The 25,109-nt window shown below is 36.8% G+C and overlaps 1 protein-coding gene across 3 annotated transcripts in view; it reads left to right on the plus strand.

The window, feature by feature from the left end:
* Nucleotides 1–25,109, plus strand: part of Kmt2e (lysine methyltransferase 2E (inactive)) — an 81,027-nt gene that overhangs the window by 53,493 nt on the left and 2,425 nt on the right. For all 3 annotated transcript variants that reach the window (XM_042684499.1, XM_042684498.1, XM_042684500.1), the window contains 14 exons: nucleotides 873–982; nucleotides 5,254–5,518; nucleotides 7,270–7,368; nucleotides 14,677–14,841; nucleotides 15,369–15,677; nucleotides 19,290–19,544; nucleotides 19,701–19,845; nucleotides 20,389–20,639; nucleotides 20,952–21,008; nucleotides 21,121–21,684; nucleotides 22,640–22,923; nucleotides 23,894–23,982; nucleotides 24,083–24,208; nucleotides 24,383–24,480. In XM_042684499.1, the coding sequence (XP_042540433.1) occupies nucleotides 873–982; nucleotides 5,254–5,518; nucleotides 7,270–7,368; nucleotides 14,677–14,841; nucleotides 15,369–15,677; nucleotides 19,290–19,544; nucleotides 19,701–19,845; nucleotides 20,389–20,639; nucleotides 20,952–21,008; nucleotides 21,121–21,684; nucleotides 22,640–22,923; nucleotides 23,894–23,982; nucleotides 24,083–24,208; nucleotides 24,383–24,480 (2,817 nt within the window). The remainder of the gene's footprint in view (nucleotides 1–872; nucleotides 983–5,253; nucleotides 5,519–7,269; nucleotides 7,369–14,676; nucleotides 14,842–15,368; nucleotides 15,678–19,289; nucleotides 19,545–19,700; nucleotides 19,846–20,388; nucleotides 20,640–20,951; nucleotides 21,009–21,120; nucleotides 21,685–22,639; nucleotides 22,924–23,893; nucleotides 23,983–24,082; nucleotides 24,209–24,382; nucleotides 24,481–25,109) is intronic.

Here is a 25,109-nt window from a genome sequence, read left to right on the forward strand (position 1 = left end):
ATCAAGTTCCTTCTAGCATTAATATTAAAACTGTATTTGTGGATTAAATATATACTATGTTTTTCCCCCCTTCTTATGGGTTTTGAGCTCAGGGCCTTGTGCTTTCTCAACTGGCACTCTAGTACTTACTTGAACCACACCCCAGCTTGGCTTTTTTGCTAGCTTTATTTTAAAATCGAGTTGAGTATTCTGACTAGGCTAACCTCACAACCACAATTCTTTGTATCTCAACATCCTGAGTACCCAGGATTATAGGCATGAGCCATCAATGCCCAGTTATATGCTATGATTTTTATCAAACTAAAATAGATTTTTGTAAATAAAATTTTAAAATCATATTCTGGGTAGAATGTAAAGTATTCATCTTTTTACATGTCAAATATTTTAACTTTATATAATGTTGCAGCTAAGCATACAAGGTTTTGAATTCACACAATAAATTTTTAGTGACTTAGGCACTTAAGTCTTCTCAGGGATTTAATGGCTTTATAACTTTGCCTGTTTTTCTGCAAGACTGTACTATATAGAACTATAATAGTGTAGTGATATTTGAATAATGTGGCCACAAACACTGTTACTGTTGCACTGCATCAAACTCAAGATGCTATCCATGTGTAATACTCTAATTTTAGAGATGCTAGAAGGTGAAAAAATATCCATCTTTAAACTAATAAAATAGGTTTTCTTTTCTGGATGCCACATGGTAGGCTGGAGTGGTGGGTGTTGCAGTGAACAGGTGATACCTGCTGATATAGCATCCTAAGGCTTGGCATTAATGATAATTTCCAAAGGGTATGTTTGCTAAGTACTGTAGGATTAGAGACTTATGAAAATATAATTTATAGAAATGTAAAATTGCTTTTTTTTAACAGGTGAGGCATGAAATAGAAGATGGAACCATACATCTTTACATTTATTCCATACAAAGTATTCCAAAGGGTACTGAAATTACAATTGCATTTGATTTTGACTATGGGAATTGGTAAGTTTCTAGTCTCTGTTGAAAACAGTTCTAATGAAAACAGTTCTAATGTTTTGATAGTCAGGTTTTTTTGTTTTTGTTTTTTTTGCCTGTCATGGGGCTTAAACTCGGGGCCTGGCACTGTCTAGTGCTCTACCAGTTGAGCCACAGCACCACGTCAGGCTTTTTTCTGTTTATGTGGTACTGCGGAATCGAACCTGGGGCTACATGCATGCTAGGCAAGCACTCTACCACTGAACCACATTCCCAGCCCTTGTCTTTTATAGCTCTTTATCATGAGTCAGGTAAATCAACTGAAAATAATCATGTTGGTTAACAGTTTTCATTATGTAATTATTGCTTATTATTTCATTTTTATTGTAATGTAAATGTTTGAGTGAGTCATAAAACATGTGGGATTTTTTCCTCTTATATTTTAGGGGATAGAGCTTTAGTTACACAATTTATTTGGCTAATAAGTGTGAATCGTTTTTTTGCTTCTCAAAAGAAACTACCAAATTTGCTTTGCAATGTAATTAAAGGGTTTGTTGGAGATCCTACAAAGAAACTCTAGGTACTATTGTTCCGAAATATTTGGAAAGCCAAATGTTAATTCTGAATATAAAATCTTTGCATATCTAACACATTAAAGACATACATAAAACATAATTATTCATTGTAACTTCAAGATGTGGATGGGATTGGGAAAAATCATTTGGGGGAAAATGATGGGTGACAATATTCAAAATGCATTCTACTCATCATCTGACTTGTTGAATTGAAACTTCTTTATATAACTTTTTTTTAATCCTATTCAGCTGGGCACTGGTGGTTCATGCCTGTAATCCTAGCAACTCAGGAGGCTGATATGAGGATCATGATTTGAAGCCAGCCTGGGCAGGAAAGTCCATGAGAGTTTTATCTCGAATTGACTACTCTAAAAAGCAGGAAGTGGAGCTGTGGCTTAAGTGGTAGAGCACAAAAAGGTTTTGAGCACAAAAAGTCAGGAACAGTGCCCAGGTGCTAAGTGCAAGCCCCAGGACTGGTAAAAGAATATAAAACAAAATTCATGTGTTTCCTAAATAATATAGGACATAGCTCAGCAATAGAGACTCTGCCTAGCATGTGCAAGGAGCTAGCCCCAAAAAATAGATTTGGGGGGAGGGGTGGCTCAGGCCATAACCCCGCAATTTGGGAGGCAGAGCCATGTGAATGAGAGTTCAGCGATAACCACGCAGCAAGCCTTTTCCCAATAAAACCCATTATCCACTGAAGCCGCCTTAGTAGCCAGGTGTGTGCACCTCTCTCTTCTTTGTACTGCTACCTTTAATTTGGTACATTTATTAAACATTTTACTGTCACATTCATGTCAATAAATAGTACCTAGAATTTTATACTTTTTTTTTCTTTTATAAATCATTTAGACAGGTGCCATTGGCGCGTGCTTGTAACACTAACTGTTTAGGATGCTGAGATCTGAGAATCACAGTTCAAAGCCAGCCTGGGCAGTACAGTCCATGAAATTTGTAACTACAGTTAAATACCTATAAGCTGGAAGTGCACCTGTGGCTCAGTGGTAATCTTACTCAGGGACAGTGCCCAGTGTCCCAATTTTAAGCCCCAGGAATAACACACAAAAATGTGTTGTTAATAATATTCTACATCTAGCTTCTCTCATTTTTTTCATTATGCATGTTGAGACTACACTGTTAGAGCTCTGGTTCATTTATTTTCTTTGCTATTGACATTTATTCCATTATAGATATATCTTTAGTGTTATGACTTGTGGGTTATGTCTACAGGTGTACACATTCTCTCCAGGGTAGGGACGTAGGAGTAGAATTGCTCATTTTTTTGAGAAATATAGGTGAATTACTCACCCAAACATCTGGTTACTAGGATATATTCTCAAGCAATTAGTTCACTGTTGTACGTACCCCTATACTGTTAAAACTTACCAAATTTATGCTAATACAAGGAAAATGTTATTTTTGTAGGTTTTTGTTGTTGCTGTTGAGTACTGAACCCAGGGCCTTGGGCAGTCTAGGCAAGCACTCTTGCCAGTGAGCTGTATTCCTACCCCATTAAGAAATTTGTCAAGATGGGAACTAGTGGCTCAAACCTGTAAACCTAGCTACTCAGGAGGCTGAGATCTGAGGATTGTGGCAGTTCAAAGCCAGCCCCAGTAAGAAAGCCTATGAGACTCATCGCTACCCACCAGAAAACTAGAAGTGGCGCTGTGGCTCAGAGTGGTTGAGCACTAACTAGCCTTGAGCAAAAAAAGAGCTGAGAGACAGTGCCCAGGCCCTGAGGGTTCAAACCCTAATACCAACCAAAAAAAAAATCCCCAAAAACAAGTTGTCTGGTATATTTTTTCTTTTGTTGGTCCTGGGGCCTGAACTCTGGGCCTGGGCACTGTCCTTCAGCTCTTCAGCTCAAGGCTAGCGTTCTACCACTTGAGCCTCAGCCCCACTTCCATTTTTTTCTGCTTATGTGGTGCTGAGGAATCAAACCCAGGGCCTCATGCATGCAAGGCAAGCACTCTACCACTGAGCCACCTTCCCAGCCTGTCTGGTATACTTTTTAACTGTAGTTTTAGGGTTTTTCAAATTATTTTTTCTCAATGTGAAATTCCTTTCCACCTTAATTATTATAAGTCAGATTTATCATACTCATTTAAATTTTTCCTTTGTAAACCTTTGGGGTAACCTGCTTTATGTTTAACATGTATCTTTTTGTTGTTTTTTAATATTTTTGTAAAGATACTGTAGAGAAGTTTTTACTGCTCCCCTCCCTTTTTTTCCCTTACCCAGTACCCCCACCTTTTCAACAGTGTCTTGTACATCTCATTGTTTCAATGGGTCCTCCTGTATCCTTGTTTCAGCATTTTGTTATTTCCTTTCCCTCCCCAAATTAGAAAAATGTCTATACAAGATGCAGAGCAACAACATTAAATACAGTGACAACAGGGGTTATACTATAAGGGGAAGAACGTACTACAAAAGAAACAAAAAAATGTTGTTTTTAAGACAGGTTCTTGTTGTGTGGTCAAGGCCGAAGTTGAACTTTTGATCCTCTTAGCTTAGCCTGCTGATTGGCTGTGATCACAGACTAATTTATCTGGTTTCAAATCCTAGATTTGTTATTAGCTATTAACCTTAGACTGGTATTTTTTTTTCATCCCTTTTTACCTCATTATCTCAAGGATGCAAATAGTATAGAACAAGAATGCTTTTAACATTTTAGTGTAAACTGTCAGTTTTCCTGGCAAAGGATAACTTCTTAAATAAACACAAATTGTTGTTATCAGTATTTGATATTCTATAATCCTAAAAGCAAACCTTTAGAGTCATACAGGCCCAAACTTTATCTCATCTGTAGAATCTGAGTAATACTAATTATTGTGGGAAGATGAGAAATCTGTTTACCTTCTATACATCACCTTCAAGAATAAAAAAGAAGAAAAAAAAACTTTATTAAAATAATCTTTTAAGAGCATAATACTAGGGTTTGGTATTTGTTAAAGTGTGTGTGTTTGGTATTTGTTAAAGTGTGTGTGTGTGTGTGTGTGTGTGTGTGTTTGGTATTTGTTAAAGTGTGTGTGTGTTTGGTATTTGTTAAAGTGTGTGTGTGTGTGTGTGTGTGTGTGTGTGTGTGTGTGTGTGTGTGTGTGTGTGTGTGTGTGTGTGTGTGTGTGTGTGTGTGTGTGTGTGTTTTCTGAGGCTTGAACTCTGGGGCTAGGCACTGTCCCTGACTTTTTTTGTGTGTGTTTTTTTTTCCTTCTTACAATCTACCTCTTGAGCCACAGCTCCAATCTGGCTTTTTGATTGTTAATTATAAAAGGCTCATGGGCTATCCTGCCCGGCTAGCTTCAAACTGATCCTCAGATCTCAGCCTCCTAAGTAGCTAGGATTACAGGTTTGAACCACCAGCTAGCTAAATCTAGCATTTTATTCAGGAAGTTTATTACACTTTGAAGTAATTATACTGTTTACCTTAAGTTTATTTGGTATAAGATACAGTAGTAGCATTTTACCTTAACAGATTTAATGTTTTAATTTTTTTTCTCTAACATGTTATACCTATGGCCCAGTCTGTGGTAAAAAGTCTGTCTAATAGATTGCTTTCATGAGAAAATAATTGTTGCTTTGTGATAATTATCAGGAATGCAGATTAAAAAGTTAAGGATTAGTTTAATCAGAAATTACATATAATATTGTGTGCATCTTAAAAGATAGTAATTTCCTGGTTTTATTTTACATATTGAATTTTTACCTGATTGTAATCCCCAGTAAATACAAGGTAGACTGTGCATGCCTCAAAGAAAATCCAGAGTGCCCTGTTCTAAAACGAAGTTCAGAAGCCACAGAAAACATCAATAGCGGTTATGAGACAAGAAGAAAAAAAGGAAAAAAAGAGAAAGATATTTCAAAAGAAAAAGATACACAAAATCAGAATATTACTTTGGACTGTGAAGGAACAACCAACAAGATTAAAAGCCCAGAAATGAAACAGAGAAAGCTTTCTCCACTGAGACTATCAGTGTCAAATAATCAGGTATTAATTCTGATTCTTGATGTCATATTTTAGCCTCTCTTTTAATGTAAAAATTTAAACACTATTTTAGTCCACTCTTAATTGTTGGGGTGTATTAGTGGAGATTAAACACAAGTCCTCTACTGGCCAGACAAGCATGCTAATCACTTGAGAAACACTCCCCACCCCCATTCTTTTTTTTGTTGTTGTTGGTCTTAGGGCTTGAACTCTGGGCCTGGGAGTTATCTCTTCAGCTCAAGACAAGCACTCTACCACTTGAGCCACAGCGCCACTTCTGGTTTTCTGAGTGGTTTATTGGAGATAAGAGTCTCAAGGACTTTCCTACCCAGGCTGGCTTTGAACTGCAATCCTCAGATCTCAGCCTCCTGAGTAGCTAGGATTACAGGCGTGAGCCACCAGCGCCCGGCTCCCACCTCCATTCTTTTTTTTTTTTTTTTTGGGGGGGGGGGGGGCCCGGTCATGGGGCTTGAACTCTGGGCCTGGGCACTGTCCCTCAGCTCTTCAGCTCAAGGCTATTGCTCTACCACTTGAGCCACAGCGCCACTTCTGGCTTTTTTCTTTTTGCGTATGTGATGCTGAGGAATCGAACCCAGGGCTCAGGCATGCAAGGCAAGCGCTCTACCACTGAGCCACCTTCCCAGCCCCCCACGCCCATTCTTAATGAAGTACCTTAAGGTTTAAATACAAGTTCAGCAGGCACAGCTTGGCCAACGAATCCTTGAAGAATCGAAGGAAAGATTTTCCTAAGTCTGGGTAATTGTAAAGCACTTAAACATTTGTAAATCTTTTTAAAAGTCTCAGCAAAAATTTCTTTTGCTTAAATATCTGAACATAAGTAGTCATATCAATCCAATCAATGCAAATAAGATTTTTGAAAGAAAATTTGCTAATACTTAAGGTATTGGAGTTTGGCCTATAAACTGCTATTCCAGAAGGACATTTTATATACCCTCTAAGCAGACAGAAGGCATACCATTAAAATGTGGAAATTAAGGATTTGCTCATTAAATAAGGGGCCTATCTTCTAGGAATGTTTTCTAAGTTTTAAACTGAACCACTTCATATATCCAAGTTCAGTCAATTTTTTTTTTTTTGGCCATTCTTGGGGCTTGAACTCAGAACCTGGCCACTGTCCCTAGGCTTCTTTTTGTTTAAAGCTAGCACTCTTCCACTTGAGCCACAGCATCACTTCTGGCTTTTTGTGTTTATGTGGTACTGAGGAATCAAACCCAGGGCTTCATGTATACAAGGAGAGCACTCTACCACTAAGCCACATTCCCAGCCCATCGGTGAATGTTTTGATGTGGGACAAATAGAAACATAAGGTCATGGTACATATTTAAGAATAATGGATCTTTATTAATTAAAATTAGAACTATTGGGCTTTGTTTTGGTGCTAGTATTAGGGCTTGAATTCAGGGCCCCACACTCTTGCTTTTTTGTTCACAGCTGGCACTCATCACTTGAGCCACAGCTCCACTGCTGGCTTTTTGCTAGGTAGAAGAGTTGTTGGCCCAACCTGGCTCTGAACCTTGATCTTCAGAATTCAGCCTGCTGAGTAGCTAGGATTGTGGGTATGAGCCACTGGTGCCTGCCTGGACTAGAACTTTTTAAAGCATATTTGACTAAATTACGATTTTGAAAATTTTTTAATTAGTAAATCAGTTTTAAGTAGTAATTTATGTTGAATTACTTGTGGTTAAAGGATGTTTTAATAGTTTGATGTTCCTAAAGTAATTTTCATCTTTTAGGAGCCAGATTTTATTGATGATATAGAAGAAAAAACTCCTGTTAGTAATGAAGTAGAAATGGAATCAGAGGAGCAGATTGCAGAAAGGAAAAGGAAGATGGTAAGTTGGGAAGCCAGTAGTTGCTTTTTGCAACCAAGCCTTTGAGCTTAATGATAGCTGCTCTTCCCAGGGTTAATTGTGGCTGCCTTTAAATGGGCTTTCACATGGAAGTATGACAGTGAGCATTTTAACTTTGCTTTGTCATTAACCATTTAAACAAATTCCACTAATGTTTTTAAAATTGTTATTGGTGTAGACAATATGTAACATTTAAAAATCATTAACTTTTGAAGCTGAGATATATTAATAAATTTTAATACCACAATTATTGCTCAGTATGTCTTTCATTAGCTAAATGTATCCTTCCTTTCATGAGCTGATGTGTAGAAAAAAGCAAAACTATTAAGCCTTATAATTCCAGCAAAACCAAAACAACCTATATGGCTTAGAAGCTCCTATTTGTAGGCTAGTACTATGTTATCATAAAATAAGGTTTTCATAAAAATAAATTTAGGATCTCTAACCCTTGCATTTACATGCAAATATTCTGTCTGTGAAATCTAGACAGCTATTTCATCAGAATCAGTGGTATGGCTGAGTACCTTCTCACTGGTAAAGAAATTGCCTCACATACAGACAGTGCTGGGTTCTATCTCCAGCACTGCAAAAAAGAAAAAAAAATTATAAAAAGGATCCATTAACATTGATACAATTAAGTATGCCCCTAAGATTTGAAAAGGTCTTTACAAACTGTAGATTTTCCTCATTCCCTTTGCTTTTATGCTTGTTTCCTATGTTTGCATGCTGTATTCCATGTAATTTCATATGTCATATACTTAGGGGTGGGATCTTTATAAGTTTGCTTTGTAGGCTTACTGAACTTGAGTCTTCATCCCTGCTATGATGGTAATCCTTTCAATATTGTTAGTGTTCACAATTGTTTGTTTGTTTGTTTGTTTGGGTCCGGTCATGGGGCCTGAACTCTGGGCCTGGGCGCTGTCCCTCAACTCTTCAGCTCAAGGCTGGCGCTCTACCACTTGAGCCACAGTGCCACTTCCAGCTTTTTTCTTTTTGCTTATGTGGTGCTGAGGAATTGAACCCAGGGCCTCATGCATGCAAGGCAAGCGCTCTACCACTGAGCCACCTTCCCATCCCAGTGTTCACAATTGTAAAAGGAATATAGGACTGTTTCTTAGCCTCAGGATTTCAGAAACACTGGTCTTTTGAGAGAGGATAGGGATGACAATAACAAATAAAGGTGAACAGTGATTTTTTTTTTTTGTTACAGAGGAGGAGGTTGGTTCCTGTATCTAAAAGAATTATCTTCAATCTTTTTAAGACTGAATTATACCTAAATTACTGTTTCTTCTCAAATTACCTATGATCTTTTCTTGACTACTGATTTTCAATAATGTTCTATTTGTTCCACCTTATTTATAATTACCCCTGTAGGAACTTTTAGACCACCAATTTAGTATGTCATTGGTTTCAAATGGGACGCATGTCTGGGAGGAGGAACCTCTTTTACAACTGGCTTTGAAAAAAGAACTTCTTTGTGAAATTAAGATTGCATTCCATTTAAAAGTTTTGTTAGGGCTACTTATTTCTTTTTTTTACAATACAGGGCTTTTGAATTCAGGGCCTCATGCTTGCTAGGCAGACACAGGTGCTCTCCCTACTTAAGCCATACCTCTAGTCCAAATTCCAAAGTTCTTCAGCATCGATAGATGGTAAAGATGGAGGCCCTTATGTCCAGATCCCAGAAAATTGGACACCCTTTTGTTGATGTTAAAACCTCATAGAGAAAATATTTTCATATTTTCTAAGCATACTTGTGGTTCCATTTTGGTTCTGATTCTACTTATGTAATATGTAATAAGTTTTTACATCCATTTCAGCATACTCATACTACTATCTGACACTAAGGTTCTGAGTAGGGAATAAAATGTAGAAAATTTGAGAACTGTAAACATATTTTGTATTTTGAAAGAATAGGAAATAAAACTTTAAAAATCTAAAAGATTTTCACACACAAATATATATTGCTAAGTGGCTTCAGTCTTACTATTTAATATTGTTACATTTGACCTGAATTTTTGTTGTTGTTTTGCCAGTCCTGGGGCTTGAACTCCGAGCCTGAGCTCTGTCCCTGTCTGTGCTCAAGGCTAGTGCTCTACCACTTGAGCCACAATGCCAATCCTGGCCTTTTCTGTGTATGTGGTACTGAGGAATTCAACTCAGGACTTTGTGCATGTTAGGCAAGCACTCTACCACGAAGGCACATTTTCCAGCCCTTGACTTGATGTTTGAATTATAAAATTTTTGCATATAATCAAGCAGACAGAATGCAGAAGCATACATCCTAGGTGGATTTGTTTGTTTTTGTTTATATGGTACTAAGGAATCAAACCCAGAGCTTCATGCAAGCTAGGCTAGGCAAGCACTTCACCGCTAAGCCACATTCCCAGACCATATCCTAGGATTCTTAAGGCATTAGTATGATTTTTTCCCCTCCCAAAGCATTAATATATTGTCTTGAAATTTTTTTTCTATGAGTAAGCCTTTAGTTTTTTTAGTTTTTGCCATCTATTCTGGCCAGATGAACATCACTAGTTGGAATCAGAAACTTAAAAAAAATCCGACTAAAACTACACAAAACTCCACTATTCTTGAGAAACATGTCCAAACTGATTTAAACTATCTCCTGTTACAAGACTAGGTAATATTAACCACATGAATATTTAACAGATATGCCTAAGAAGAATCATTAATATCCTCTTCTTTCCAGATAAAAGCAGGAAATTCAAATATATTTGTCCTTTTGTAGTTTAGCTTGAACAGTAGGTCCTTGTTGGTTTTATCTTGTTGACTTTTATCTACATAAGTTTTTTGCTTATTTTTAGTTGTATTGGTAGATTTGTGTGTTTTGTTTGTTGGCTTCATTCTTTTTAATAAGAATGATAGGACAGTGTCTCTGTCTTCAGAGAGGTACTTACAAAAGTAACCAGTTTTGCTAGGCATGGTCTTGTATACCTGTGAACTCAATTACCTGAGAGGTGGAGATAGGAGAATCATCATTCAAGACTGATGGGGGCAAAGTTAGAAAGATATTATTTTAAAAATCAGGCTGGACACAGTGACACACATTTGTAATCACAGCTGATCAGGATGGAGGTAAGCAGACCACTGTCTGCTTCTCTAACACAAATACACATACAAAAGCCTGGAACTTACTTGGAAAACAAACAAGCGAAAAGGACTAGGATATGATTCAAGTTGTGGAGCACTTGTCTAGCAAGCCTCAAGTCTGTGAATTCAAACCCTACTACTGCAATAAACAACCCATAGACTACAACTTGACACAGTAGCTTACTTCTCTAATTCCAGCAACTCAAAAAGTGGAAATTAGGAAGACTGGTTCAAGGCTAGCCCAGGAAAAAAGTTTGGAAGACTTTGTGTCAGGCAATAGTTAGGTGTGGTAGCATGTACCTATTATCTGAGATACATGGAAAGAGCTAGTACAAAGCCTGCAGGGGTAAAAATATGAGATTCAATCTGAAAAAAATTAAGAGGACTTCAGGAATGGCTCAAGGGCTAAGTGTGTTGCTTAGTATGTCCTGAGTTCACTGCTCCCCTCCCCTGCTGTAGCCCCATAAACTTAGTTCATCAAAAAATTCACCTTTTCTCACCATTGATTAATAAGTAATTAATGATATGGCAGTACTGGATTAAAAACTGGACTGGTGTTCTGTTCAGATAATCTTCACATAATGACACATGCATTCTATAATACATACCCAATTTTACATGTAATAAAAATCTGAGTGGTAAGAACCATTTAGTATACTGATGAACAAAGAATACAAGGGTACTGCTTTAGAGAAGCTTTCTCAAAAGAGGGTGTGCAGGCAACCAAGAATGTCAAAGTAGGCTGAGTGCCATTGGCTCACACCTGTTAATCCTAGCTACTCAGGAGGCTAAGATCTGATGATCCCAGTTGGATGCCAGAAAAGCACTTGAGACTCATCTCCAATTAACCAGCAAAAAGCCAGAAGTAGAGCTGTGGATCAAGTGGTAGAGCACTATTGAGTCAGAAAGCTAAGGGACAGCCTCTATGCCGAGTTAAAGCACCAATGCTGGTCAAAGGAAAAAAAAAAAACAAAAGAGGGGAAGCCTGAATAATACATGATGGTATAGCTCCACAACACATCCTAGTAGCGCTGCCACTTAATAGCTAGGCTGTATGACTCATGCAAAGTTGTCTAACTGCTGTATATTTTAGTGTGCTCTTGGAAACCTGTGGCTTGAAGATAACCCTAGCTACTCAAGAGGCTGAGATCTGATTCTCTTGAATAGCTACGATTATAGACATAAATCACTTCCAGTTTCTCAGCGTAAGGAAATTTCTCCATTTCAAGACCGTAGGATAGGGTAATTAAGTAGTTTAGCTCTGACTTCTCTTTACCTTCAAGGCAGTTTTGTGGTCCTTGTCCCATCCCCCAAGTGAAAATTTAGGAATTGTTTCTAGAATTGGAAGACTGCAAGGTGGTTTCTCTCTGGTGACCAGATTTCACACCCTGCATTTTACCTACTACAGGCCCAGGGGACACTCCCCAAGACCTCACATGGCCTTTTTAAAAAACTTATTTAGAAAGAAAGAAAGAAAGGAAAGAGAGAAAGAGAAAAAGAAAGAGAGCAGCTGCTTATCTGGTAGCAAGGTAAATAACCAAATCAGCTGGGCGCTGGTGGCTCACACCTGTAATCCTAGCTACTCAGGAGGCTGAGATGTAAGGATGGAAGGTCAAAGCCAGCTAGGGCAGGAAAGTCTGTGAGACTCTTATCTCCAATTAACTACCAGAAAAACCGGAAGTGGCACTGTGGCTCAAGTGGTAGAGCGCTAGCCTTTGAGCTGAAGGGACAGCATCCAGGGCCAGATTAAGCCCCATAACGGATCAAAAAAAACAAAAAACAAAACAAAACAAAAAAACCAGAAGTCCCTAGATGCCTGCCTTATGTTTATCAGTCCTCACCACCTAAATTCTTAGATCCTATTAACGGCAAAACTTTCCTTGAAAGATATTCACAAATTTGAAGGCTTAGTTTTGATTCAAATTACGAAACACTTTATAAGATGATATTTTCTGAGATATCAATTTTTTCAGTGAAGTTCTCCCCATTCCCTGGTTGGTATACTATATATAACACTTTACTCTTGGTCTTTATTACGGAATTCCTTATATGGAAATTCAAAATAATCACAATATAGATAATATCTTCTTTGTTTTGGTCTATGTTGTAAATGATTCTTGCTCTGAGTTTTATTTCTTCTAGGAAAATACACCTTCCCCAAGTTTGTTTTTTTTTGGTGTCTGGTCGTGGGGCCTGAACTCTGGGCCTGGGCACTGTCCCTCAGCTCTTCAGCTCAAGGCTAGCGCTCTACCAGTTGAGCCACAGCGCCACTTCCGGCTTTTTTCTTTTTTGCTTATGTGGTGCTGAGGAATCGAACCCAGGGTCTCAGGCATGCAAGGCAAGCGCTCTACCACTGAGCCACCTTCCCAGCACCTTCCCCAAGTTTTAAACAAAGCCTACAGTAAATAACTTCTTCCTCGATCAGGTGCAACAGATGAGACATTGAGTTTAGTGAAGCCCTGACATAGACAAAGTTTTTAGAGCTAGCCATATAACAAAAGGGGGTCAAGTAAGGTAATTTAAAAGATTAGAACCAGACACCATTGGCTCAGGCTTATAATCCTAGTTGCTCAGAAGGCTGAGATCTAAGAACTGAAGCTTGAATACAGCTGAGCCAGCAAAGTCTATTAGACTCTTCTCTCCAAGTAGCCACACACAGAAAAGCGGAAGTGGAGCTATGACCCAAGTAGTAGAGCAGCAGCCTTGTGAAAAATGCTTAAAGACAGCACCTAGATCCTGAGTTCAAGCCCCAGGACCAGCACATACATATAGACACTCAAAAAATAGATCAGACATGAAATTATCTAATGAAGGATTCAGCTTTAAATTTTTAAGTTTCAGTGAACAAATAAGATCATCTTTTGCTATGCTACTTTTTCAGGGTTTGATTACCTGCCCCAGATCAGGAGAGCTAAGATGCAGATTGTGTATCCATGAACAAGTAATTTTACCTCTTTGGACCTCAGTTTCCTTGCCTGTAAAATAAAGAGGGTGAGGATAACATTTTGTCAAATTTGCAGTATAGCACTTTTCTGTAAAAATGAGAAACTTTGGAAGTATCTTTGCTGAATTTTATTGGCTCTTATTTTGTTCCCTTGTTTAATTTGTACTAAAGAAAGAAGAATTAATCAGTAATTCCAAGAATATAGGTGTGTTTGAATCTCTGCTGATAGCTACTGAAACTAAAACTCCCAATGTGGAGATTATGGAAGCCAGACCTTGAGTTCTGATCTTTCTTTCTTTCTTCCCCACATCGATGACAATGAAGGAGGAAAGAACAGTGGATCTGAGCCTCAGGACCTGGTTCTTTTCATTTGGAGAACTGGACAGTTGATGGACGTGCTTCCTGGTTCTGGTTGAGCTGAAGCATTTGCCAGACCCTCTGGTCAAGGCTCTGAGTCTTGCTCTTAATGTTCTCTATCCAAGAGAACTGATGCTCAAAAGAACTCTTGCTGTTCCCTCAGTCCCTGTCTTGAAGTGTCAGTGTAAGAAAGGAAGCGCGGAAGGTAGAGAAATACCTTAAAAGAATTGTAATGGAGGGCTAGAGGGCTAAAATAGAAAAATTAACACTTATGGAGTGCTCACCATTTTTCAAGTACTATGTGAAAACATCAGATATACTTTCTCTTTGAATTCAGTAACAATTCAGTGAAGTGTAAGTATTGTTATCCACATTTTGTAGTTGCAGAAAATTAAAGCTAACTTGCTTAGCGTCACAGAGATAATTCTCATATGACTGGTAGAGGCATGATTTGAACCCAAGATTTTATACCACAATATAGTGATAATATATTTATTCTTCAAGTTGAATTTTACCGTTTCAACTTTACAGATTTTGAATCTATTTTTTTTTTTGAAGGCTGGCTTCTATATTAATAAAGGTGAATTTCCAGTTTGGAAAAGTGAGATAGTTTTTTAGGCTTTTTTTGTCTGGTTTTAGCCTTATCATTAATACTCAATTACACAAGTGTTTATTTCATGAAATATATCTTGTATAATAGCAGGTCTTACCAAGATATTTGCAATGTTGAATGAGTATTGCTTCCCACCATTTCTACCAACAAAGACTTGTTTGCTAAGTCACAGTAAATGTTTCTTAAATTTGTCATGAACATTTCGAGTTTAGAACTTTTACTTGAAAGAAATGATATTGTCTAACTTAAAATTTAAATTTCATAGACAAGAGAAGAAAGGAAAATGGAAGCAATTTTGCAAGCTTTTGCCAGACTTGAAAAGAGAGAGAAAAGAAGAGAACAAGCTTTGGAAAGGATCAGCACAGCCAAAACTGAAGTTAAAAGTGAATGTAAAGAGGCACAAAATGTCAGTGATGCTGAAGTTATTCAGGTATTATCATTATTATTATTATTCAGGTCTATATTTATTTCTAGAATTAAATATTTTCACCCTAAACATTATCAAATAAAATTTCCCTAAACAGTTCAGTTACTGCAGCTATAAAGAATGTTTAATGAAGCCTGACGTTAGCATTTTTCCAGTCTTCTGGGGAACTTAACATTTGAAACCTAAGACTATACTTGCTTAGTTGTGGCGTACAAAAATCTTTAAGTCATTGCTTCTGAAGTAGACTAATACTGTTCTACTCAAAGAAACATATGAGGGCTGGGAAGGTGGTTCAGTGATAAGAGTGCTTGCCTTGCATACATGAGCCCTGGGGTTTGATTCCTCAGCACTACATAAGCAGAAAAAGCCGGAAGTGGTGCTATGTCTCAAGTGGTAGAGTGCTAGCCTTGAGCTGAAGAGCTGAGGGACAGTGCCCAGGCCCAGAGTTCAGGCCCACAACCGGCAAAAAAAAAAAAAAAAGAGACATATGATAAATATCAGAAGTTCCATTGTATTGTATTTTGAATTAGGAACAAGCAAAAGAAGAAACTGCTAACAAACCAACACCTGCCAAAGTGAATAGAACTAAACAGAGAAAAAGTTTCTCTCGAAGTAGGACTCACATTGGACAGCAGCGTCGGAGACATAGAACTGTCAGTATGTGTTCAGATATCCAGCCATCTTCTCCTGATATTGAAGTCACATCACAACAAAATGATATTGAAAATACTGTACTTGCAATAGAACCCGAAACCGAAACTGCAATAGCAGAAATAATTACTGAAACTGAAGTTCCAGCACTTAATAAATGTCCTACTAGGTACCCCAAAACAAAGAAGGTATGCTTCTTAATAAATTTAAGAACTGATTTACAAGTATTTTGTGATATTAAATCGATGTTTTAAAACTTCAGTATAGCTGGACATGATGGATTAAACATCTTATCCTAGCTATTCAGGAGGATAAGATCTGAGGATCGATTTTCCAAACCAGCCTGGTTAAATAAAACCAGCCTTAAGATTCTTTCCAGTTTATCAATAAGAAAGCTGGAAGTGGAGGTATGGCTCAAGTGGTAGAGTATCATAAGCAGTCTGGAGTTCAAGCCTCATCCTCATACGGGGGAAAAAAAATTAAAAATTAATAATTCAAGCCAGACGGCAGTTGCTCATGCCTGTAATCCTAGCCACTCAGGAGACTGAGATCTGAGGACCAAGGTTCATAGCCAGCCTGCAAAGGAAAGTCCGTAACAAATTAACCACCAGAAAACCTGGAAGTGGCGCTGTGGCTCAAGTGGTGGAGCACTAGCCTTGAGCTTAAGAGCTGAGGAACAGTGCCCAGGGCCAGAGTTTAAGCCCCACGACTGACAAATAATAGTAATTATTATTATTATTATTCAGTCTACTAACATTTTATAATCAACCAAATTAAAAGCAATCTTTGTTGTTGTTGTTGTTGTTTTGGGGCTTACACTCAGGGCCTGAACACTGTCCCTGAGCTTGAGACACAGCTCCACTTCCATCTTCTTGTTTTGGTGGTTAATTGGAGCTAAGAGTCTCATGGACTTTCCTTCCCAGGCTGGCGTTGAACCACGATCCTCAGATCTCAGCCTTCAGAGTAGCAATGATTATAGGCGTGAGCCACCCATGCCTGGCTGAAAGGCATTTTTATGTTGGCAGATTTTTTTTTTTACTTAAGAATGACAAATTCAAAACTATAAATTCGTTTATTATGAAGATTCAACATTTCAGTATTACAAACTCATGATTTTTTTTTTTTTGTGTGCCAGTCTTGGGGCTTGACCTCAGGGCCTAGGCACTGTCCCTGAATTTTTTGCTCAAGGCTAGCACTCTACTACTTGAGCCACAGCTCTACTTTGAATTGCTGGTTAATTGGAGTTAATAAGAGTCTCACAGACTTTCCTTCCCAGGTTGACTTTAAATTGAAAACTCATTGTCTCAGCCTCCTGAGTAGCATTATAGGTATGAGATACCAGAACCTGGCTACATTTTATTATTTCTTTATACCTACCTTATGTACAAAAGTTACATTCCTCTGAAACTGATTTGTGATGTGCTGTATATCAATCCGTGCCCTTTTCCCTGGTACAGGGAATCAAATCCAAAAATGCCCTTTGATTAGTACGCAGGTACTTTACCACTAAGCCTTTCTTTTATTGTTAGTATTTTTTTTACAAATTTCATTGTGCAAGTAGATTTATAAGAACTGAATATGAAGAAATTGTTGATTTCTATGGAATATTATAACAGTGTAAGATTAGTTTTAGATGAAATTGATAAGGATCTTTTGGAAAGCTACTGTCATATTTAATGAAGCAGTTTATGGTAAACTTCACTGAATTAAACCAACCTGATCTTTTAGCCCAGAAATAACAGCAGTCTTATAAAGCTACTGTTTTACTTCCACTCTGATTAAAGTACAGCACTATGACTAGAGAGATCCAAGTTGTGAACCTTAAGCTATCTGAGGAGAAGGTAGATCATACATATTACCTTTCTCCCAAATTTTTTTTTAGCAAAGTACTTATTCTTATTGAATTCCATACAGGTTTTATAGCCAGACTGTTATACCATGGAAAGTATGTTTAATATATTTCTACTGTAAGCCCAGAATTATACCTTTGTGGCAGAGATTGGTTTCTTTGCCAGTGTCATGGGTTTAGGAGCTTTCTAATATTTGATTCAAAGTCTGTGATCTTCTGACTATACCAGGTAGCTTATGCAAGCAAACCAATAGCTTTAACAATGAAGTTTATTTTTGCTCACCTTAGAAAGATTAACTTTTGTTTGAAAAGTGAAAAGACAAAACACTCTAGTTTTTAAAAAGCAAAACTTTGTCAATGAGAAATGTAATATGTAATATTACATAAACTTTGCTTTTTAATCATTAAATGACTCAATTGTTGTGATACTACTATGTGTTTGTTTAAACTGACAGTCTCAGAATCATACCTGATTCCCTTTAAAAATACTCTTTTGCTTGCAGGTTTTGCTTACACTATTCTGATTTTAAACAACACAATACAGAGTTTTGTCAAATAGTGCCAAAGGCTACATTTGGTTTAACAAAGCATAGCACTTACTCAATGTCAGATACTATTATCAAAGCTTTATGTGTTTTTTTTAACTCCTAATTCTCACAACATTATTTGTAGAGTGGACTTCCGTTAGGATTCTTCATTTGTAGATTAAGAGTGAGACAGTAGAAAAGTGACTTAACTTGCTCATGGTCACAATGGAAGTAGCAAAACCAGGACTCTACCCCTAGCAGCCTGGTTCTAGATTCCCTATCTTCACCACTACATTCCATGGCTTGTCCTGCCAAAGGTAGAAGAAAAAATGCAAACATGTTTATAGCAGTTTCCTCTGAAAGACAGAATGGTATGGGCCTATGTATATATATTTTGTGTGTGAAGATACTTATTCACATATATACTACTTTCTCTACAACTTGCATTTAAAATATGAGGTTACTAGTATTATTTGGTAACTAGAGAAACATGTACATGCTAAAAGCAAAGAAAATGTTATATGTTAGGACCAAGTACATTCATACAACTAGTGAAGACATAAGTTGTAAATCAAAGAATAAACAATTAAAAATAAATGTAGCCAGGCGCTGGTGGCTCACGCCTGTAATCCTAGCTACTCAGGAGGCTGAGATCTGAGGATCACGGTTCAAAGCCAGCCCGGGCAGGAGAGACCGTGAGACTCCTATCTCCAATAAACCACCAGAAAACCGGAAGTGGCGCTGTGGCTCAAGTGGTAGAGCGCTCGCCTTGAGCTGAAGAGCTGAGGGACAGCGCCCAGGCCCAGAGTTCAAGCCCCACAACCGACAAAAAAAAAAAAAATGTAAATTTCCAAATCCTAAGTTTAAGACGTATTTCAAAACCTTTAAATCAGGAGTTGTTAGTGCTGACAGGGGGGGTTTGTGTGTGTGTGTGTGTGTGTGTGTGTATGTGTGTGTGTAACTGTCGGTGCTGACAGGGCTCTTGTGTGTGAGAGTGTGTATGCGTGTGTGTACTGACCTTATCTCCAGAAGACGGATGAGCACTTTCAGTAGAAAAGCACTGCTAACATTAAACTTTTTCTAATGAACTAAACATTTTATACATATAGTAGGAGCAATAATAATTCTAACAGGGTTTGAGGTACTGACTGATATCTCCTAGATTTTACCATGTTAAAATGGATTAGTGTCTTATTAATGTAATTTTTACGAAAGTAACTATCTTTTGTTCCTATAAAATATTGTATAGAAAAATCTCAGAAAAAATAGTATAAGTAAGGAAATGTAAAATAACATAGATTTCTTTGGACAATATGATTTTAAAACTGCCTAATTTTTTGGATGGTATAAGAATTTCTAATTTGATTCCGTAAGGAGATTCTGTGCAGTAACATATAGTGATCCAAATATTTTCTTTTCTCCAGCACTTGGTCAATGAATGGTTAAGTGAGAAGAATGAGAAGACAGGAAAACCTTCAGAAAGCCTTTCAGAAAGGCCTCTACGCATAACTACAGATCCAGAAGTGTTAGCTACACAGCTCAATTCTTTGCCAGGTCTCACATACAGTCCCCACGTATACTCTACTCCTAAACATTATATTAGATTTACTTCACCATTCCTTTCAGAAAAAAGGAGAAGAAAAGAACCCACTGAAAATATTTCTGGCTCATGCAAAAAGGTAAACTTCTCTTTGCATATAAAAATCTATGCTGAGGCAAATTCTCATTCTTTATTACTATTCATGACTATGAAATGCTTTGAGAATCAGTACTGCCTTTATAGGTTATATAAAGAGGTACAAACTGATCCCTGTTTAAATTTTTGTTTTGTTTAGCGATGGCTGAAACAAGCTTTGGAAGAAGAAAATTCAGCAGTTTTACGTAGATTTAATTCACCCTGTCAAGAAAGATCCAGAAGTCCTATAGTCAATGGTGAAAATATAAGTCCACTACTACTAAATGATAGCTGTTCACTTCAAGGTAGAATTTCTTTCAGTATTGTTTTAGTGTTAACAATGTGACAGGATATATCATAGTTTTATAATAGGCATGGTATAGTTACTACTTTGTACATACATTTACAAGCATATTGTTACATTTTCTCATTTCAGTTCTTCAAACTTTTTCATTAAAGCCAGACTCAAAACCTCCATGCCGTAAGACCGTGCTGGGATTAGGATTGAATTTGTAAAGGTTTAGTTTTGGCTTTGGTGCTAGTTGTTTTCAAACAGATGAAAAAAGGGACAGATGTTAAACTAACATTAATACCTATAATATTTCTTTATGTATGTCTTTGGGCAAAGCAATGCTTGCTAACAGTGGAATTAATTTCAGAGCTATATGATTAATTTTGAGGAAGGTGATTTTGTATTAGTACTATTTTCTAAAACCCTGTAATATAGTTTTAGTGTAAAATTCATCATAATTACTATTGATGTTTTATGTTTCCTGGAATATAACGTATTACAGACTTTAGCCAACATCAGCAGTTTTGTTTCTTATAGATTATTATTTCACCAACAGATTTAACCACACCACTAAAAAAACGAAGACTTTATCAGTTGCTAGATTCTGTTTACTCAGAAACTTCAACACCTACTCCTTCACCATATGCTACACCAACTCATGCAGATATCACTCCTACGGATCCATCATTTGCCACTCCTCCGCGGATAAAATCAGATGATGAAACATACAGAAATGGTTATAAACCCATATATTCACCAGTTACCCCAGTAACTCCTGGCACACCAGGAAACACCATGCACTTTGAGGTAAGAAAAAAAATTAACCCCAGGAGATAGGGTTTAAGAGATTTTTACTTTTAATTAACCTTCCCCCCCTCTTAACTAAAAGAGAATACTGGGAACTTAGGTCTATATAAATTTAGACACTTTTATTTGTACTGATAAAAGCATCACACAGCAGACTAAATGTATCTTTTGGGGGGAATGGAAATTAAGCAGATTTTAACAATATCTAAAAACAAAGTCTCTGTAGTTTTCTATTTTAAATGTTAATTTCTATAAAATAATAGATTTAGTAATGTAATTTAATGTTCAATTCTGATTATTCCTTTTGTATAGAATATTTCTTCCCCAGAAAGTTCTCCAGAAATAAAGAGACGCACTTATAATCAAGAGGTAAGAAGTTACTTTAAAAAAAAACTTATTTTTCCCTAATTTTGCTTAAATTATTGGTAGATTTTAAAGTAAATAATCCTAAAATGTTATTTTTTTTAAATTCTATGAACAGGGATATGATAGATCTTCAACAATACTGACATTGGGGCCTTTTAGAAATTCCAATTTAACTGAGCTGGGTCTGCAAGAAATAAAGACTATTGGTTATACCAGTCCTAGAAATAGGACTGAAGTCAACAGGCAGTGTCCTGCAGAAAAGGAACCTGTGTCAGACCTTCAACTGGGACTCGATGCAGTCGAGCCAACTGCCTTACATAAAACCATGGAAACACCTGCACATGACAGGACTGAGCCTAACAACCAACTGGACTCTACTCACCCTGGACGGGGGACATTATATTCTTCCTGGGTAAAGAGTCCTGACAGAACAGGAGTTAACTTCTCAGTGAACTCCAACTTGAGGGACTTGACACCCTCACATCAGTTGGAAGTTGGAGGAGGCTTCCGAATTAGTGAGTCAAAGTGCCTGATGCAGGATGATACTAGAGGCATGTTTATGGAAACAGCTGTGTTTTGTACTTCTGAAGATGGGCTTGTCTCTGGTTTCGGACGGACTGTTAATGACAATTTGATCGACGGGAGTTGTACACCCCAGAATCCACCACAGAAGAAAAAGGTTACATTTTAACAATTTATAGTCATTTTAATTGTCATTGTTTTCATACTGCTCTTAAGTGTCATTGGTAGTTATGTATAAGGCATTCTTAATTTGTTCACACTAAAAATTTTATATGTACACTTGAATTTTGTAAATGTTCATTAATTAGAAAATGTTTACAACAGAGTACAAAATTCTAGTGATATGACAAAGTTCTAAATGCATTTTGAAAAATTCTTAATGAACCTTTCAGAAGAACGACTCTTAAACCAGAAAAAAACCAGAATAACAATATTTATATTTTTATTTCTCTTACATTGAACAGGCATCCATGTATAGAAGAAATGCCTCTTGTCATCATAATACCTATATTATGTAGGGTATGGATGTAAGATTATTTTGGAAAGTATATACTAATATAAATATTATACGTGAATATATAAGTTCCCTTCTTGAGACAATTAGAATGCCTATTTCACAGGAATGGGAGAAACTACAACACTTACTTAATTTGTTAATAGGCTTATTGCTTTATAAGTCAAAGAATTTTAGTGATGTGTGCTTTTAATTTTTATAACAGAGTCCAGTTGGCAACTTTTGGGAAGCAATGTAGTATAGTGGAAAGAGCACGGGCTTTCAAGTAAGACCTAGGTTCGAATCCCGGCTCCAACACTCACCAGCTGTGTGACCTTGAGTGAGTGAGTTACTCAATTTCCTCATCTGTAAAATGGGGATTATAATATACCTATTTCATAGGGTTGTTGTGAGGATTAAATGAAATAATATATGTAAATCATCTAAGTACAATGCCTAGCACATGTAGGCATTTGGTAATTGTTAATTATTTATTAAAAATCTGATTATTTAATATAATTTTCCTATTATAAATATAATTCTCCTTAGATAAAAAGAATGAATTCATTCTGACATTTGAGACAAGAATAAAAGGTTTGCTTTTTCTATTTTGTTTAAGGTGTCTCTATTAGAGTACCGTAAAAGACAACGTGAAGCTAGAAAAAGTGGCTCTAAGTCAGAAAACTTTCCTCTGGTTAGTGTATCACCTCATGCAAGTGGGAACCTGAGCAGCAGTGGTGATGGCTGTGTCCACAGTAGTGAAAATGGGGAGCAGGCAGAAAACACTGCTAGCCTGCCTTTACCAATACCGGCTGCAATTTATAATACCACTGAAGAAACCAGCAATAACTGTCCTATTAAAGAAGCTTCTGCCAATGAGAAGAATGAACCAGAAGTTCAATGGTAAGCCTGTTTTTGAAGTATTACACTCAAAAGAAAAGACTTTTGTTAGTAACTGTTCTTCCTGTTTGTTGCTCTCCCAAGGGTAAGCAGATAGTGATTTGTGATTATAATTTTGTATGTATGTTTGTTTATGCTGTTAAAAGTCTACTGTTTACTCCTTTTTTATGCTTTTCATGCAAATTCCTCTCTCAAGGACATTTATAATTTTGAAAGATCTTTGCTAACAAGGTTTTAAGTCAGCTATATATTTATGCATTAAAAGTCTACTGTGTTTACTCCTTTTTTTATGCTTTTCATGCAAATATTCCTCTCTAAAGGACATTTATGACAGGCAACTTCCTATGATTTCTTTACGAAGCCCTACCAGTTAGTCTTGAAAGAAGTAAGTCAGTCTAGTATTTCTTCAATAGGAATAGAGAAGCAGCTGCTCTTATGGTGGGTATTAGCAAAATAGCAGAAGGCTGTGTGTTCCCTGAGAGGTTACAGCCCTCAAGCAATTTTTCTTGGGCATGTTTTGTTAACTTTAGTAACCAGAAGTGACCTAATACACTATCTTCAACTCACTCCTCCTTAATACTAAGGAACGTCTGAAGACAAAGTAGTTTAGTATGAGTTCTTCTCATAAACAGGGATAAACGGGGGGGGGGGGGGGGGGGGGGGGGTAAGGGATGGGTGAGAATGTTGAAAGAGGTGACATTGATCAAGATACACTATATTCATAAAATTCTTTGTTAAATTCCTGAATACAACTATTTAAAGATAATAAATATATTTTTAAGATTAGTATGAATAAAAATTTCACTTAGCAAACTAAGAGAAAGTTCATTATTTTCAAAGCTTAACACCAAAAGCACAATATTTTCCCAGTAGAGGAAAACCGTTGGTCTGATAGGATGTGTTGCTCATCAAAGAACAAAGAATATAATCTAGCTGGCAGAAGCTTCTTTGACTTTAGGATTTTATCTTGTAGGACTGCCTCCACTTCAGTGGAACAAGTGAGAGAAAGGAGTTATCAGAGAGCTTTACTTCTCAGTGATCATAGAAAAGATAAAGACTGTGGTAAGTAAGCTTGTTGTTAAAAAGTGGAGCTGGCTAATCATTGCGCTCTTGTTCTCTGTAAGTGCTAATGTTCTCTTGGGTCTGCTTGCTTCATCTCTAGGGGGAGAATCACCATGTGTCTCATGTTCACCGAGTCATGTTCAGTCTTCACCTTCATCTCATTCAAATCACATTCCCCAGCTGCACACTAAGGGCCTAGTACCTTCTTTCAGTGAACTTATAGAAGGTCAGTAAGCAGATGACCTATCATGACTTGTTATTTTAAATACCTTTTTAAAATCAGAAAAAACGAGTCCTTGTTTTGAAAAGTTTGACAGAATATACATTGCTTTGTGATGTCAATAAAGAAAGTATGTGTCATGTTATTTAACATTTACTGTAGGTTTTTTCTGCTTTATAGACCCTGATCCTGAAAATCCAGAACCCACAGCTACAAATGAATGTCCATCCCCAGACACTTCGCAAATTATTTGTAAAAGCCCTTCAAAAATGAGCAAGGTAATAACATTGACTCTTAAATGTTGTCATTTAGAAAAGATAATTTTGTTAACATGACAAGCACATTTTTCTACCATATCAAGTATCAGTTTGTGATTTCGGGACACTTCTTGTCAATTGTGTATAGTTTTATTTATTCTGTCACCACTCACACTGAAGTGTGACACAAATAACTTACTAAAATTCAGTGATCTTCTGTATTTAAAGTTCCACCTCTTTAGAAGATCATTCTTCTTTTCATGAAATACTTAACCAGTCAATTCTCTAAAAACAAAACATCAGTGACATTCATTTAACAGGACTGTCCATTCTGGCCTATGAAGATATGATATGGCATGTAATATTTTAAAGCAATCGAATACTTTATATATAGAGAGTCCCTTCCAAGGAAAATAAAAACTGGTTTGAGGGAGGCAAATATGTGTACCCAAAGTCAATTTATCCTTATATTGGATATAGAAATTTCAGTTACGTTTTTAGTAAAATTTTCAATTCTGTAACTGAAATCTCTATACCAAATATAAGGATAAGATTATTAAAGTTCTTTTAGAGTAAGGCCCCAGGACATTTCTTTTTACTTTGTAGGAAAAGGCAGATTAAATTTAAAGACCATTATTTCCTCAAATTTT

Source organism: Dipodomys spectabilis, unplaced genomic scaffold (assembly GCF_019054845.1).
Source record: "Dipodomys spectabilis isolate Male_0828 unplaced genomic scaffold, ASM1905484v1 ptg000089l, whole genome shotgun sequence".
NCBI lineage: Eukaryota > Metazoa > Chordata > Mammalia > Rodentia > Heteromyidae > Dipodomys > Dipodomys spectabilis.